General features: G+C 41.8%; 1 protein-coding gene across 1 annotated transcript in view; it reads left to right on the forward strand.

The window, feature by feature from the left end:
* The window catches only part of PVALB (parvalbumin), a 60526-nt gene that overhangs the window by 19349 nt on the left and 23807 nt on the right, over positions 1 to 17370 (forward strand). Inside the window, exons 2-4 of the mRNA XM_073592498.1 lie at positions 5867 to 5940; positions 12422 to 12554; positions 15893 to 16002. Of these exons, the coding sequence (XP_073448599.1) occupies positions 5880 to 5940; positions 12422 to 12554; positions 15893 to 16002 (304 nt within the window). The 5' untranslated portion in view covers positions 5867 to 5879. The remainder of the gene's footprint in view (positions 1 to 5866; positions 5941 to 12421; positions 12555 to 15892; positions 16003 to 17370) is intronic.

Below are 17370 nucleotides of genomic sequence, written 5' to 3' on the forward strand. Positions count from 1 at the left end.
CACACACATCCAGAGTAGTGTCCTCTGCCCCCCTTCACCCCTACCCTAGACAGAGCGGAGAGCAGAAGGCAGAACATTTCTGGACCGAGTGTGGGAGACACAGCACAGCATTGAGCAGATTGTGGGAGCTGACAGGGTTAACTTTTTGTATTAACCAGCAGGTGATTGGCTGCTAGGACCGCCTTGCAGCCAATCACCTGCTGGTTAACTTGAAAAGTTAACCCCTACAGCTCCCGCAATCCATTCAATGCTGTGCCTCCCACACTCAGTCCAGAAATGTTCACTCTTCTGCTCTCCACTCTGCTGTTATAATAACAGTAACGGAGACTGGGGAAGAGAAGCGGCTCCTAAATGGCATGACCACGGGTCCAGATCCGGACCGCAGTCCGTCATTTGATGATGCCTGGTCTAGAGCCTACATGCACTTTTAAAACAAGTCAAAAACGGTATTGGCTATTATTCCAACCACAGAGGTTCTCTTGAAATATGTATTGTGGCTAAAACTTATGGAGGTGATGGCTATAAAATGCTCACATCATCAGAGAATTTTGAACTCCCAGTGGGCACTCTGAATCTGATATTTCCATTTAGTTTATATACCAGCAGGTTGAATTACCCACCCAGTTTTTAATGGCTTTTGTTGATTTTGAAAGTTAAGCTGGCCATAGATGGATCCTTTTTTAGTTCAGCCAGTGGGCTGAATGAAAGAAAATGAAAGAATCTCTCCAACCACACAATCAAGGTGGATAGAAGAATCCTCCCCGCTGAGACATTGTATTATGACCGCTGGGAGTCATTAAAAAAAATTTCAACAAGCCCTGTAGACAGAAGTCGATTGTTAGATTTCTTCTTTCTTCTGTCAAGCAGAAGAGACCACACATGGATCAAATTTTGGCCAGTACCTGCTGAACTGGCCAAGTGTTGTTCCATGTATGGCCAGATTAAGTTTCCCTGCACCACCCAAATGCCGCAGCCATTTTATAGTTACATAGTAGGTGAGGTTGAAAAAAGACACAAATCCATCAAGTCCAACCTATGTGTGTGATTATATGTCAGTATTACATTGTATATCCCTGTATGTTGCAGTCGTTCAGGTGCTTATCTAATAGTTTTTTTGAAACTATCAATGCCCCCCGCTGAGACCACCGCCTGTGGAAGGAAATTTCAACTCCTTGCCTCTCTAAAAGAACCCTCTACATAGTTTAAGGTTTAACCTCTTTTCTTCTAATTTTAATGAGTGGCCACGAGTCTTGTTAAACTCCCTTATGCTAAAAAGTTTTATCCCTATTGTGGGGTCACCAGTATGCTATTTGTATATTGAAATCATATCCCCTCTCAAGCGTCTCTTCTCCAGAGAGAATAAGTTCAGTGCTCGCAACCTTTCCTCGTAACTAATATCCTCCAGACCCTTTATTAGCTTTGTTGCCCTTCTTTGTACTCGCTCAATTTCCAGTACATCCTTCCTGAGGACTGTTGCCCAGAACTGGACAGCATAACTCTAGGTGCGGCCGGACCAGAGTTATGTAGAGCGGGAGAATTATTGTTTTATCTCTGGAGTTGATCCCCTTTTTAATGCAAGCCAATATTCTGTTTGCTTTGTTAGCAGAAGCTTGGCATTGCACGCCATTGCTGAGCCTATCATCTACTAGGATCCCCAGGTCCTTTTCCATCCTAGATTCCCCCCAGAGGTTCATATTTTCCATTTCCATTCATATTTTTGCCACCCAAATGCATTATTTTACATTTTTCTACATTGAACTTCATTTGCCATGTAGTTGCCCACCCAATTAATTTCTTCAGATCTTTTTGCAAGGTTTCCACATCCTGCTGAGAAGTTATTGCCCTGCTTAGGTTAGTATCGTCCACAAATACAGATATTGAACTGTTTACCCCATCCTCCAGGTCGTTTATGAACAAATTAAATAGTATTGGCCCCAGCACAGAACCCTGGGGGATCCCACTACCCACCCCTGACCATTCTGAGTACTCCCCATTTATCACCACCCTCTGAACTCGCCCTTGTAGCCAGTTTTCAATCCATGTACTCACCCTATGGTCCATGCCAACGGACCTTATTTTGTACAGTAAACATTTATGGGGAACTGTGTCAAATGCTTTTGCAAAATTCAGATACACCACGTCTACGGGCCTTCCTTTGTCTAGCTGGCAACTCACCTCCTCATAGAAGGTTAGTAGATTGGTTTGGCAAGAACGATTCTTCATGAATCCATGCTGATTACTGCTAATGGTACCGTTCTCATTACTAAAATCTTTTATAAAGTCCCTTATCATCCGCTCCAAGAGTTTACATACTATTGATGTTAGGCTAACTGGTCTGTAATTCCCAGGGATGTATTTTGGGCCCTTTTTAAATATTGTTGCTAAATTGGCTTTTCTCCAATCAGCTGGTACCATTCCAGTCAGTAGACTGTCAGTAAAAATTAGGAACAATGGTCTGGTAATTATTTGACTGAGTTCCCCAAGTACCCTCGGGTGCAAGCCATCTGGTCCCGGTGATTTATTAATGTTAAGTTTCTCAAGTCTAATTTTAATTCTGTCCTCTGTTAACCATGGAGGTGCTTCCTGTGATGTGTCATGAGGATAAACCCTCAGTATTGGTTACTAAAGCCCCCCGATTCCCTCATGAAGACTGAGGAGAAGAATAAATGCAATACTTTCGCCATCTCCCCATCCTTTGTAACCAGATGTCCTTCCTCATTCTTTATGGGGCCAATATGGTCTGTCCTCTTTTTTTACTGTTTACATACTTAAAGAATTTAATGGGATTTTTTTGCTCTCCTCCGCTATGTGTCTTTCATGTTCTATCTTAGCTGTCCTTATTGTACCCTTACATTTCTTGTTGCATTCTTTATAAAGTCTGAATGCTGATGATGATCCCTCAACCTTGTATTTTTTGAAGGCCTTCTCCTTTTGTTTTTATATGCATTTTTACATTGGAGTTAAGCCATCCAGGACTTTTGTTCGCTCTTTAAATTTATTACCCAATGGGATGTATTGGCTAATTTGGCCCTTATTTAATATGCTCTTAAAGCAAACCCATCTCTCCTCCATGTTCTGTGTTCCTAATATTTTATCCCAATTTATGCCTTCTAGCAAGGTTCGTAGTTTAGGGAAGTTGGCTCTTTTGAAATTCAGTGTCTTTGTATTCCCCTTATGTTTCCTATTTGTGTGATTTATACTGAAGCCAATTGACCTGTGATCGCTGTTCCCTAAATTGCCCCGTATTTCCACATCTGTGATCAGGTCTGTATTGTTGGCAATCAGTTGATCCAGTAACGCTTTATTTCTAGTTGGTGCGTCTACCATCTGACCCATAAAATTGTCCTGCAAGACATTTAGGAACTGGCGAGCCTTAGATGAATGCGCGGTTCCCTCCGCCCAGTCTATGTCTGGATAATTAAAATCCCCCATTATGATAACACTTCCCATCCTTGCTGCTAATCCAAATTGTGATAGGAGATCTGTTTCCCCTTCCTCCCTCAGGTTAGGGGGCCTAAAGCATACTCCCAGTATTTTGCCCTTAGCTTCATCTCTTTGGAGCTCTACCCAAAAGGATCCCACCTCCTCTGTAGCTCCCTTAGTGATGTCATCTCTCACATTCACTTGTACATTATTCTTGATATATAGGCATACCCCTCCCCCTTTTTTACCCTCTCTATCCTTGCGATAAAGGGTATACCCATGAATGTTTGCCAGCTGTTGAACTGTTGAGAGTTGAGAGCTGTTGAAATTCCCACAAAATCCAAATCCTCCTCGTACAACAGTATCTCTAGTTCACCCATCTTGTCCGCCAGGCTCCTGGCATTGGTGAACATTCCACATAGTTTAGACTGGTTGCATATTATCCTCTTATTGGGTGTTCCGAGATTGCAACTAGGACTTGCTACTATACTTACCTTGTGTTTTGGTCAACCTACCACTAATGCCCCCAATACAACCCTCTGGAATATGTTTCATGCTGACTATCTCTACCTCTGGACCCTCCCACCCATCACCTAGTTTAAAAACCCCTCTAACTTTGCTAACTTTTTGGCCATCTTCATTCCCAGCTGAACTGCACCCTCCTCATTTAGGTGCAGTCCGTCCCTTCTATAGTACTGGTGATCGAATGAGAAGTCGGCCCAGTCCTCCAGGAACCCAAACCCCTCCTTACTACACCAGCTCTTCAGCCACTTGTTTACTTCCCTAATCTCCCTCTGCCTTTCTGGTGTGGCTCGATGTACCAGTAGTATTCCTGAGAATACTACCTTGGAGGTCCTTTTCCTCAATTTAGCTCCTAAGTCCCTAAAATCATTCTTTAGGACACTCCATCTCCCTCAGACGTTGTCATTGGTGCCAACGTGCACCATGACAGCTTGGTCTTCCCCAGCCCCTCCCAGTAATCTGTCCACCAGATCTGTGATGTGCCAAACACGAGCGCCCGGTAGACAACATACTGTTCGGTGCTTCAGGTCTTTATTACAGATTGGCTTCTCTGTCCTTCTAAGAATTGAGTCCCCTACCACCAGAATCTGTCTTTCCTCCCCCCCCACTCTCACTGGAGGAGTTCTTCCCCCGGCAGCTAGGAGAGTCCCTAAGCTCCAGCAGTGCTGGTCCCTGACTGGTTTCACCAATGTCACCAATGTGGAGTGTACTTCTTGGGATGCTCCAGCCCTGGATCGGCCTCCCTGGCACTTCCCCCTCTACCCTTCCTGACTGTCACCCATCTACTCTTTGCTAGTGCCTGCACCTCTTTGTCTCCACCTGCCTCTGTGCTGGCCCCTGCCGGCACCTGCCGTGTATTTCCATTTTGGATTTTTAATTATCTGTACTTTAGTATGACTTTATTGTGAATACAGTCTAAACGATCTATGGGGGAGGTTTACTAAAACTGGAACACTCAGAATCTGGTGCAGCTATATATGGTAGCCAATCAGCTTCTTCAATGAAACTTTGACAATAAAACCTGGAAGCTGATTGATTTCTATGCAGAGCCGCACCAGATTTTGCACTCTCCAGGTTTAGTAAGCACACCCCTATTTATCTCATGTTGCAGCAAGAGAAATGAGACTCCATTGTATGCAGAGATGGATGATTATAAGAGAGCAGTAGGGAATATAACCCATGAATATAAATCCATAGCTAAATAGTGCAATTGCTGGGTTTAATGCTACTTTAAGACAGATGCATAGGGAGAGCTCGCATGCAATAACAACCTGCAGTGTTGGTCGCAGAGATCTTCAATCAGTCCTAAAAATGTATTTTCTCGGTTCTGGATTTTTTTTTTTGAGGGTCAATGCTGATTCTGTGTGTAGTGAAATCCCTAAGTGATGCACATAATGCAGTATGCGATTAAGCTCGGCCTAACTAGTAAAGCCTTTGCTGCAGAATCAAGCAAGACTAATCAATGAGAACAGAATCCTCTGCTGTGCTTTTATGTAATGCAGGAAGAAAATGATTTATGTTGAAAGCATACAGAGCTTACCAGGGAGGTGATAGGAGAATTAAATCATATTTAACCCTTGCACTCCCAACACCATTGGTAACAAAGTGATCCAAAGTATAACAGATATATTTGGTGGAGATGTCATCCTATAACATCCCTGTAAATCCGCTATCCTAAGTGATTTTGTCCCAAACACAGAGGATAAAGTGACATTGCTAAATACTCAGGTGACTGGCACGCTGCCCCATGGCTTTGAGCCAGCAGTTTCACCCTCTGCGGGTGAGCCCCCACCACCACCACCACCACACTGTCACGGGAAGTTGCTGCCTGCAAGCAGCCGCAGTCAGGTCGGCTGCCCCTTGGAAGTGATGAGTCCAGCAGAACATACCCTGCCTCTCAGTCTGTCCCATTCTCTTGCAGATCCAGAGCCGCAATGCATATGACTGATGTGCTCCCTGCTGGTGACATCTCAAAGGCTGTGGAGGCCTTTGCAGGTAAGAGAAGTTATGCTGTATGCATGCTTGAGTGGCATTAAAGCTCGTTTGCCAATTATTGCATCCTTTGAAGCAGAATTTGCGTGAATTAAAATGTGAAATGTGCCCCTACCACTGCACTGTAGGAAAGTTAAAGAACTCCTTGTGCACTTACTAATGCTTACAGATTTCTTTAGTGGACTTGTAAACTTTAGGTTTATATTTTAGAGAATCTATGACATAGTTGATGCTTCTGTAGCAGTATAGATGCAGTAATTTTACAATATTTCCCAAGGACACTTAGGGGGTGATCACAGATACCTAAGCTAGTTGCACTTCATATTGTCTCAAAGAACCACAAATCACAAGTTAGCAAACGATGACTGAAAAAAAAACATTTTTAGCATTTTGATTTTAAATGTTTTAATGCATGGTGTTGATTAAAAGATTATGATCTGACGTAGAGAAAAAAAGAAAAGATTTATGGCAAAGTTGCTTAGCCCTGGAGTATTTTTACTGACAAAATTATGCAACAACAAATCTTTAAACCCTGGAAATGTCCCTGGAAATTACATACAGCTGGCAAGTTTTACTAAAAAGATTTAGGGATCTTAATAAGAAAAGGTAGGGTTTCCAAAAAGCAAAAGCTCACTTTTTTTATTGAACGAGAGTCCTTGAGAGACCCTTGCCATGTTTTATGACCCCTAATTGTGGATCTCCCTTCCCAAGATCCCCTCCCATCATTACAAAATAGCCTGGTATTTTATCTCTGCTTTGCTGTATATTTCTTTCTGCTGACTTGTGCATCTTAGCCACCCTTTCCTCCCAACTGCCTCCTTCTATTGTCAAGATCTCTCCATCTGTCCTTCACAACTGGTTACGTCGGTTTAAATCTGAAAAAGAAAAAGTGAGTGTTAGAGCGTGTTCACTCTAAAGGAACATCTGATTAACATCTTTATATCACAGAGAATTGCTGCCTAAGGGACACCAAGCTTTATTGTTCCCTGAAAGCAATTAAAGATGAAATGATGCTGGAGAAATATCCAGCTTGGATAATGATAGGCTGTAAATTGTGTCATATAAAAAAAGGAGAGATCAGACTTCTATTGTAATCTAGAGCATGACATTTAAAGGAACATCTTATTTTTGAACATTTACATACACAGGATTTCACAAGTCAGGGTCCTGTCAAGTAATGCTTATGCAGTATATGTATTGTATTAAAGGTTTGTTCAGCTGAAAAATGGTTTGGGTGCATTTTGGATCACCAACTAGATTTGTATCTCTCTCAAGGATTCTGATAGTTAGATCTTTGCAGCTCCCGTTGCTGCCCATTTGTCACAGCCATTATCAAAGGAACAATTGTAATTATTGATTTTCTTTGGTTTACATTAAGAATGGGGCAGCAGGAAGAGGGATACCATAAAATGGTCAGAAATTGGGAAATTGGACACATTTAGGGGATAAATACACTGGAATGGGGCCATACTGTAATTATGTGAGGTGGATTACATTACCAAAAGCATCTAGCTCCCCCGTATCAATAATATCTGCAATATGAAAATTAGTTAAGGGCTGCCTGTCTCCCGAATCTCTCCAATATCAAAGCTAAGAAGGGCTCTCCTTAATCTGCCCAGTATCAAACCATTAAGGGCTCTTCCTAAGCTCCCCAATATCAAATTGCCTCTCCAATATCATAAACATTAAGAAGTTACCCTGTTTTCCTAAGCTCTACAAAATAAAAACCATTGTAGCCCTTTTTTTGGGGGGGGGTCATGAGAAATGACCCTCCCCAAACAGGATAGTGTTCTAATTCTGTAGGTAAATAAGAGAGCCAGAACCTTGGCTAAGTGGGAAGAATGGGTTTGATGATAAAAAGGTTACAGTGCCTCCACCCAGGATAGGGCCTCTGTGAACAGGGGGTATTCCCTTCCTGGGAAATTAACCAGGAATCTAATCAAAGTAATTGGGAGCAGGGGAACTACCATTAACCATAAGTATATAGATGTAAACCATTATGGAAATAATACAAGCTTTATATAAGAAAACATATGTGCATCCAATGTACGGACAGGTTTTATCATCAAAGGGCCCAACAAGAGTGGATTATTGTTATCAATAATAACTATATTAATTAATAGAGATAACTCTAGATAAGTGTTTCAGGAAAGCCCAGTTTCAGGGGCTCCTAAGGATGATTATGATACAGTGGCCGTCTTGGTGTTGGAGAACTGAAGACAAGCTCTCTGGTGATGAGGAGACCCTCCAGCCATTGTCCAACCAACCTGGAATGCAGTTTTTCTCCAACAGTAATTGTGGCATGATAACGAAACTCAGAGTTAGCCTATCTACTCTGTGATTAGTCCCTAGTAGCATCTAATCGGTCATGCAACTTGACCTCTAACTACCAGATGTGGCTACTGGATGCCTAACCTGGCTCTATATTGTGCCAAATATTGAGCCCTGGGCCCAATGCTATAGCATCCCAGATCAGAAGGGACAGGGTAACTAGAATAACAGGAACTGCGTATAAAATCTATTTTAATACACAGATTCACCTATTAAACCAGTAGTAAACTCCCCCCCACTATACTGCTTTTTAATTAGGCCATTATGTTAAGTTCTTCTAACATATTATACATTACATTTAGCCCCAATTCCATTTTCCTTACTGTTGTGTTTAAGAGAAAAACTAAGAAAATTCCTTCCTACCAAGATAAGCCAGCGCCATCTTAAGTGTAGTTTTCTGTGTTTGTAGTACAAAATACACCCTTTCATGTAACCCTTGCTATAATCTCGCGCATGCGCGATAGTTTCTTAGCCAAGCTTCCTTCTAGTTCCGTGGTTGAGAATGTAGTCTCTCGGTAGCACAGTGCCGCAGGGAGCAGATATGATGGCCACTGCATACAGCTCAATGGACTGACGGTACAAAGAGCATGTTGTGAATCACGGGAGAGATGCGCATGTGCCACTGATGTCATTACAGAGAATGGATTACCAGCAAACTGAGCAAGTAAGGTGGTATCTGAGTACAACTATTAATAGTGCTTTTAATGCTGATTTATATGCACCACAGAGATGAGTGAGAGTTTACTACCATTTTATTATACTGGAAGGTGACCACTACACACGTAAAGTACCACAGACCTAGCTATCTGCAGCTGTGCATGCGAGATAATACTAATAGGACAGAGCTATGTCTGTCACACGAATTCAGATATACTATACCACTCAGATACACCACAGCTATAAAGGGGGGTGTCCATAAGGAAGACAGTGAAATGAGCCAGATGACTTTATACACACAGGTGCTGCTGTATTTTCACACGGACCAGAAGTAGAGACTATTAGGCAAGTATTCCTGTGTTCTAATAGTTTAATTGCAGCTGCTCATAGTTTAAATGTGTCTATGGGCAGCTGCAATTAAACTATAAGAACTTAGGAATACTTGCCTAATAATCACTACTTCTGTTCTGGGTGTATTATGTACCTGGTGGAGGTCGAGCTGTAGAGGGGGTGTTCTTTTGCACCTCTTGTTCAACACCCCTGGTAGTGATGACAGGAGGTGTGAGGACACAGAGTGGCACAAGGGCCAGTATTACAGGCAGGAAGCAGATGACCGTGGATCACCAAGCAGGAACCAGGAACTGGAACATGGTGAAGCTTGATTAGCGGGCAAAAGCATAGTGAGAACAAACATCAAAAGGTCATCAACACTCGGGCAGCAAAGGTACAGGAACATAAGACGGAGGCAGAGCCAGGATACAGGCCGGGTAGGTACACAGCCGGGCAGCAAGGCACAGAAGCACAAGACAGGAGCAGGGTCAGAGTACAAGCCAAGGTCACAATAGGCAGGCAGGAATCCATAGATTGGTCAAGGGCAAGCCGGGTCGAGCAAGGGTAGGCAGATATAGCAGGTCAAAGTGTAGGTTAACCAGGAACTAGCTGAAGACCATTCAGCAATCTGTTCGTGCCATAATGCAGCTTAAATAGGTAATTTCTGTCTTGTGCACACTAATACATTTGCGCATGCGTGCTAATGCCCATTCTGCATTCAGCCTTTGCTCAGAATTATGAGCATGTGCCTTAAGGTTCCAACTGAGCTTCTCTTACAGAGTGAAAATACAGTAGCACCTGTGTGTGTAAAGTCATGTGGCTCTGTGCCTTCTTCATGGAAACATCCCTTTATGTAACATATCAGTCCTCCAATCAGGGTTTTCTGACACAGTTAACAGGGACAGGAAATACCTGTCTGTAAGCAACTAACTCTGTGGTAATTAAAAAGCAAAAGCGATATGCATTATTAAGCAAAAGTTATTTACAAATACAAACAAAATAGGTCACCACATGCCTACACCATTTTGTCCCCCCATCTCACTAATCTGCCCAGTTTCCAAAATATTAAAGCTCCACTCCAGGATTACCTCCCCACAACACTATATGTTTTATCTCTGTTCTGCCACCATACCTGCAATGTTCATTTTGTAAATGTTACCTTCTAGCACCGTATATAGCTCCTTTCAACATCTTTGACGCCACTCTTCCTCTCGGTTGCTGTTTGCAATTCCAGGGCACCTGTAGGAAATTCCTCCTTGCTGCCTATGTAATATTCCGAAACCACTTGTCCTATGATTCTTTGAGAGGTTAGGGGTGGTTCGAGGTATTACTTTAAGTGGTGAAAGAGGAAGAACAAGCTCTATTATCACTACCCACAGCCCATAGCTCCCTATTCACTGTTTGGGAGGGTAGGGTTGGGGAGATAGGTATGAGTGGATGGAATTGAATACTAATTACAATCCATTCAATCCCACCAGCATCAGTATCGGGAGTGTGTTGACATCACTGCTGTAGTCTGAGAGACTACAAAATGGAGTCTAAATGACATGGCTCCTGCAGGAAGTGGCTGTACATTACAGAGGTGAAAATAGCGCAGTTACTTGCAGAGCTGGAAACAGGGCAGAAGTTATATTTGTTTTAGAATTGCTAAGAGTCTGACAATATCAAAAGAAAGTGTACAATGTACTACTGGAAAGATTAAGGAGGTTTAGTAAATTGTTCATATTTGTGTTGAAAAGTTAAGCATTTAAGAGACCCCACTGTGACCTTAATCTCCCCAATACTGAAATAATTAATAGGCCTCCTGTTTCCCTATTCAGCCTATTGCTGGCAATGCCTGATGTAAGGGGGGACTCCGCTGGCAATGTCTGATGTAAGGGGGGACTCTGCTGGCAATGCCTGATGTAAGGGAGGTGTCAGCTGGAAATGCCTGATGTAAGGGGGGGGGGCTCTGCTGGCAATGCCTGATGTAAGGGGGGACTCTGCTGGCAATGTCTGATGTAAGAGGGGACTCTGCTGGCAAAGCCTGATGTAAGGGGGGACTCCGCTGGCAGAGTCCCCCCTTACATCAGACATTGCCAGCAGAGTCCCCCCTTACATCAGACATTGCCAGCAGAGCCCCCCCCTATACATCAGGCATTTCCAGCTGACACCTCCCTTAGATCAGGCATTGCCAGCGGAGTCCCCCCTTACATCAGGCATTGCCAACGGAGTCCCCCCTTACATCAGGCATTGCCAGTGGAGTCCCCCCTTACATCAGGCATTGCCAGTGGAGTCCCCCCTTACATCAGGCATTGCCAGCGGAGTCCCCCCTTACATCAGACATTGCCAGCAGAGTCCTGTCCTTACACCAGGCATCCCCCAATGGAGGCCCCCCTTTCCTTACATCAGGCATTCCCAGCAGTGGAGATTCTATCCGCAGCCATTACTAAATAGAATGGGACAAAATAGCTGGGTGGCTGCCAATAGCAATTGAGCTGTGACGCCGCCCACCCCTGCCCCTTCCCACATCAGGTCACAGACAGACGGCAGCGGGCGGGAGGTGGGCGGTGCCACAGCTCAAGTTCTATTGGCAGCCACCCGGCCAATTCTAAACAGTAATTGTTTATTTTGGTCTTCGGGAAAATGGCGGCTGTGGAGACATTGTCTCCGTCGGCCACAGACCTCTAGAGGTGGCAGTGGCGAAAAAAAAAAATCGGTAAAATAAGAATTTCCTGGGTCATTTCCCAGGAATGTCCCAGGAAATTCGTGACAGTTGGTAAGTATGCCTGGGTAGGAAAGCCTGTCCCCTGCCAGCATGTTGTAGAAAAGGATCCTGTAGGGAAACTCATGCTCCCTTCTGCATCCAGAGCTCTAGCAAGGGGCATGTAGGACCTCTGCAGGGAGACCACAGCTTCCACACGGAGAGCAAGGATTCTACTGTGCAGCTGCTGACAGGGGACAGGTTTCTGTACTCAGGCTGTGGCTCGCCATATGTTTTGATAGACCGGGAATGTATAGTATTTAGACTCAGCTGGACTCAGTTGGGCTTTAATACAAATGATTAAAACAGACTGGTCCTTCTTAGGCTGTACATTTGTTCCAATCCCGTGCTTCCTTTTTTTATACACAACTGTGCTTATATTTTCTTGGATTCTTCTACCTACCACTTGTTTTTGTTTTCTAGCTCCTGACTCATTTAACCACAAGAAATTCTTTGAAATGTGTGGCCTTAAGAGCAAAGGCCCAGATGTAATGAAACAGGTTTTCGGCATCTTGGACCAGGACCGGAGTGGTTTCATTGAGGAGGATGAGCTTTGGTAAGTCAATGGCCACACTTGTAATTTGTAATCACGGGGCCTATATATAAAAAATGTATAGGACCAATGCCAAAAACTTTCTGGATGTATTATCACCATATTTTCTCTAATATGATTATTTTTTGATTCCCAGGACCATCCAGTGACCATAATGCAGTAATTTTTTTTCTGAAATACCTCAATCAGAAATTTTGCTGCATTTTGGCCACTAGATGGAGCTGGCGATGATAAGAAATGTTTGAGAAACTACGGCGAAAATTTGTGCAAGCTGGGTGAATGTGACATTTATCCAATGATTTTTTTTTTTTTTTTTAAACTGAAAACATAGACTTTATCTAAGTTCTTTGATGAATGCTTGAGCTTTTTATAGAAAATACCAGCCAGCAAAATATTTCCATTTCCATAAACCCTGACTTTCATGCAGATACCATCGCAAAAATCCTATAATAAGGCCCCAAAAGGACTCTGAATACGAATGAAACAGAACATAAAATTATCCAATATTTGCAGGCAATTTACCAACCTGCAAAGGACAATTCCTGTGCACTGGGATGTCTTTATAAATCCATGTGCAAAATCAGCTTTTATTTTCAAGTTTTGCACAAAAGCTCATCATGAGGTGCTTGCTTGTAATATATAATAAGTAAATGACAAAGCTGAAAACGGTAAATTAGAACATTATTCAAGTGCCACACTGTGCTGTACATAAATAAAACCTATTATAAAATAACGAAGCTTTGAAATGCAGAGGGCTTTCCCTATAAAAGTATATTTTCTATGGCTGCTGAAGAGATGGCCTGCAAAAAAGAACATGCGTATTTTATAACAAAAAAAATATAGCATGTTTTGCCCAATGTGGCGTAATAGCTGTATAACTGAATGACAATATTTTTAATCCTCTCAAAATTATCAAGTAGAGGTGGACTTCAGCAGGTAAAATTACCCACAGACATGTATATCTCTGGAACCCCAAAAACAAGATCTCACTGTCTACTGTTGACCATACAGAACAATCTGATTGTACAATCTTTAGAATTACCAAAACTTTGCAATTTTAAGGACCTACCTTAAGATGTATCTTAACCACTTCAGCCCCGGAAGATTTTACCCCCTTCCTGACCAGAGCACTTTTTTACAATTTGGCACTGTGTCGCTATAACTGACAATTGCGCGGTCATGCAATGCTGTACCCAAACTAAATTTGCATCCTTTCTTTTCCACAAATAGAGCTTTCTTTTGGTGGGATTTGATCACCTCTACGGTTTTTATTTTTTGCGCTATAAACAAAAAAAATGAACAATTTTGAAAAAAAAACAATATTTTTTCCTTTTTGCTATAATAAATATCCCCCGAATTTTTTTTGTAAAAACAAATTTCTTCATCAGTTTAGGCCAATATATGTTCTACATATTTTTGAAATGGGTTTGCGCAAAAGTTATAGTGTCTACATACTATGGAAAAGATTTATGGCATTTTTATGGCATTTTTATGGCATTTTTATTTTTTTGTTACTAGTAATAGCGGCGATCTGCAATTTTTAGCGGTATTGCGACAGACAGATCGGACACTTTTGACACATTTTTTGAGACCATTGGCATTTATACAGTGATCAGTGCTATAAAAATGCGCAGATTACTGTGTAAATGTTATTGGTAGTGAAGGGGTTAACACTAGGGGGCGATCAAGGGGTTAACTGTGTTCCCTCAGTGTGTTCTAACTGTATGGGGTTAGGACTGAGTAGGAGAGGAGACATATCGCTGTTCCTACTTAGTAGGAACAAACGACATGTCTCCTCTCCTCTGACAGCACAGGGGATTTGTGTGTTTACACACACAAATCCCCGTGTTGGCGCTCGTGCACCCGATTGCGCGTGGCTGGCGAGACCGTGCCGGTCGGGAACTGGTTAAAGAATAATTCCAGGAATGTGCATTTTGTACATAGTTACACTGATCTAACTTGGACCAATGTAACTATGTATATACCATACCTGCCTGATGCACCTGGAAGCTGCACCTCTACTCCAGTGATCTCTACTTGCTTTGGAGTCCCATACTGAGCACTCGGCCTGATGCATTATGAATACAGGAGGTCGGGCGCTTTGCACAGATGCCTTTCAGAGAATGGCGTTTACCGCGGGAACTGGAATCAAGTGAAGATCGCTGTAGTAGTGGTATCTACTTCAATGAAATTCCAGCTTCCAGGGGCATCAACCAGGAATGGTATATACATAATTACATTGGTCCTCTCTTCATATCCTTAACATAGGGGGAAATGTTGTGTAGTTCCAGCTGTGAATTGAGATAACACCTTTTACTGGAAACAGGACAGCACTGGATTTTCAATAGGATTACCAGGTATTGTTTTTTCTTAAAAATGTTAAAATGATACATTTAACAGACCAAAATGGAGAATATAGGAGACATTCATTGTTATGCTAGCCATACACGGCTAGATTAGATTCCTCTTGTTAAGCCCATAGGCTGATCAAGAGATAATTAACAGATTCCTCTATCTATGCTAAACAATGTAGATAGAGAGGAACCCTGTGCTGGCTATTGTAATCAAGCAGCTGCAGTACCTGTAACTGCCTGAATACTCCAACAGTGACTGCTTCTGATAGGATTCAGTCACTGTTTGTGTGATAATTTTGAACGCAGTACAGCTGATTTTTAAATCAATATTTGTCAAGCCAGGTGGTGCCAACAGAACCATCCACACTTCACATTTCGGCTCATTCAGCCGGAATTTGTTGAAAGTCAAGCTGTCCATTGCAACTTTTGAGTTTAAACACATTTGTACAACCCATTTATTTTGTATTCTCTCAGGTAGACATAGCTGTAAGCAGATCTGAAGAAGATTGTACAGTCAGATTGTAACATGTATGGCTAGCCTAAAGGAGATCTCTCACAAGAGAAGTATCAAGGCTCATATGGTTGACCTCTGTTTCTAAAATGGTAATTGCCTGGCTGTCATGCTGACCCAAATGATGCTCAGTCATTTTCCTGGTAGGCAGAGGTGGCTAAAATACTAAAGAATCCACAGATAGCCCAGAAATTAGCAATTTCTGAAGAAGGTCACCAACAGGTTTCTGTTGTGCTTCTAGTTCTGTTTTTCATTTAGGACTACTCTCTTTGTTGCAGTTCCCATACTGTAAAGTGAAAAGTGTAAATAAAGCATTTGGCCCATTTTAAGCTCTAGGGGCAAAAATTTAGCTTGTTTTCATTTAACGACAGTTCTGGAAAGAATCAGGGTTTGGAAACTACTGTATCTGGACACAGTTCATGCACTGCTTGGTTCAGGAGCCTTATAGATCTTTCATCTCTTCTTCCATTCTGCAGCCTTATGTTGAAAGGCTTCACCCCAAATGCCAGAAGTCTGTCTGTCAAGGAAACCACAGCCCTCCTCGCCGCTGGAGACAAGGATGGAGATGGCAAGATCGGCATGGATGGTATAGTTATGTTTTTTCTTTGATACACAATTGTCAGGATGAATTTATAAGGAGGTTTTAGCTTCAGATCCATAATGCATAAATTGCACACTATAAACATTTAATGCTGGTGAATCAATCACTATCATTTAATAACCCATGCACCAGGAAGATTCGCCTGCAGCAAATGTTTGGTAAATATCACATTCACTGCTTTATAGATATACCAATATAACACACACTAATTACAGCTTGTGAAATAGGGATCCATTTCTGAAATATCTTTATGCTGCTTTTAGAAATCACTTCAGTTAAGTATAACTCAGCACATTTTACCAATTATTCAACAGATGTATGGGCTCATAAAAGAATTCATAAATGTATGTACTATTCTTAAAGCGTAGCCACCTCAATACAGTGCACTTACACCCCCTTCCTGCCCAGACCAATTTTCAGCTTTCAGCGCTCTCACACTTTGAATGACAATTACTCAGACATGCAACACTGTACCCATATGAAATTTGCGTCCTTTTTTTCACACAAATAGAGCTTTCTTTTGGTGGTATTTAATCACTAGTGGGTTTTTTAATTTTTTGTACTATAAATAAAAAAGACCGTAAATTTTGTGAAAAAAATGCCTTTTTCTTTGTTTCTGTCATAAAATTTAGCAAATTAGTAATTTTTCTTCATAAATTTTGGCCAAAATTTATACTGCTACATATCTTTGGTAAAAATAACCCAAATTAGTGTAAATTATTTGGTTTTTGTGAAAGTTATAGAGTCTACAAACTATGGTGCCAATCACTGAAAATTGATCACATCTGATCACACAGATGTACTGATGGTCTATCTAATTTCTTGGGACACTAACAAGTCAGAAAAGTACAAATACCCCCTAAATGACCCCTTTTTAGAAAGTAGACATTCCAAGGTATTAAGTAAGTAGCATGGTGAATTTTTTTAAGTTGTAATTCTTTCCCACAATTTTTTGCAAAATGAAGATTTTTTTACAAAATTGTCATATTAACAGGTTATTTTTCTCTCAGAGCATATGCATACAACAAATTACACCCCAAAATACATTCTGCTACTCTTCCTGAGTATGGGGACATCACATGTGTGAGACTTTTACACAGCCTGGCCACATACAAAGGCCGAACATTGAAGTAGCATCTTCATGCGTTCTACGATCCTAAATGACACATCTCATTTCTCAACCACCATTTACACTTTTGAAGGCCCTGGAGCACCAGGACAATAGAACTGCCCCCAAACTGACCCCATTTTGGAAAGCAAACACCCCAACGTATAATCTATGAGGCATAATGAGTCTTTTGAACGGTTAATTTTTTTCCAGAAGTTTTTGGAAAATGTGGGAAATAATGAAAA

This window comes from Aquarana catesbeiana, linkage group LG07 (assembly GCF_042186555.1).
Source record: "Aquarana catesbeiana isolate 2022-GZ linkage group LG07, ASM4218655v1, whole genome shotgun sequence".
Lineage (NCBI taxonomy): Eukaryota > Metazoa > Chordata > Amphibia > Anura > Ranidae > Aquarana > Aquarana catesbeiana.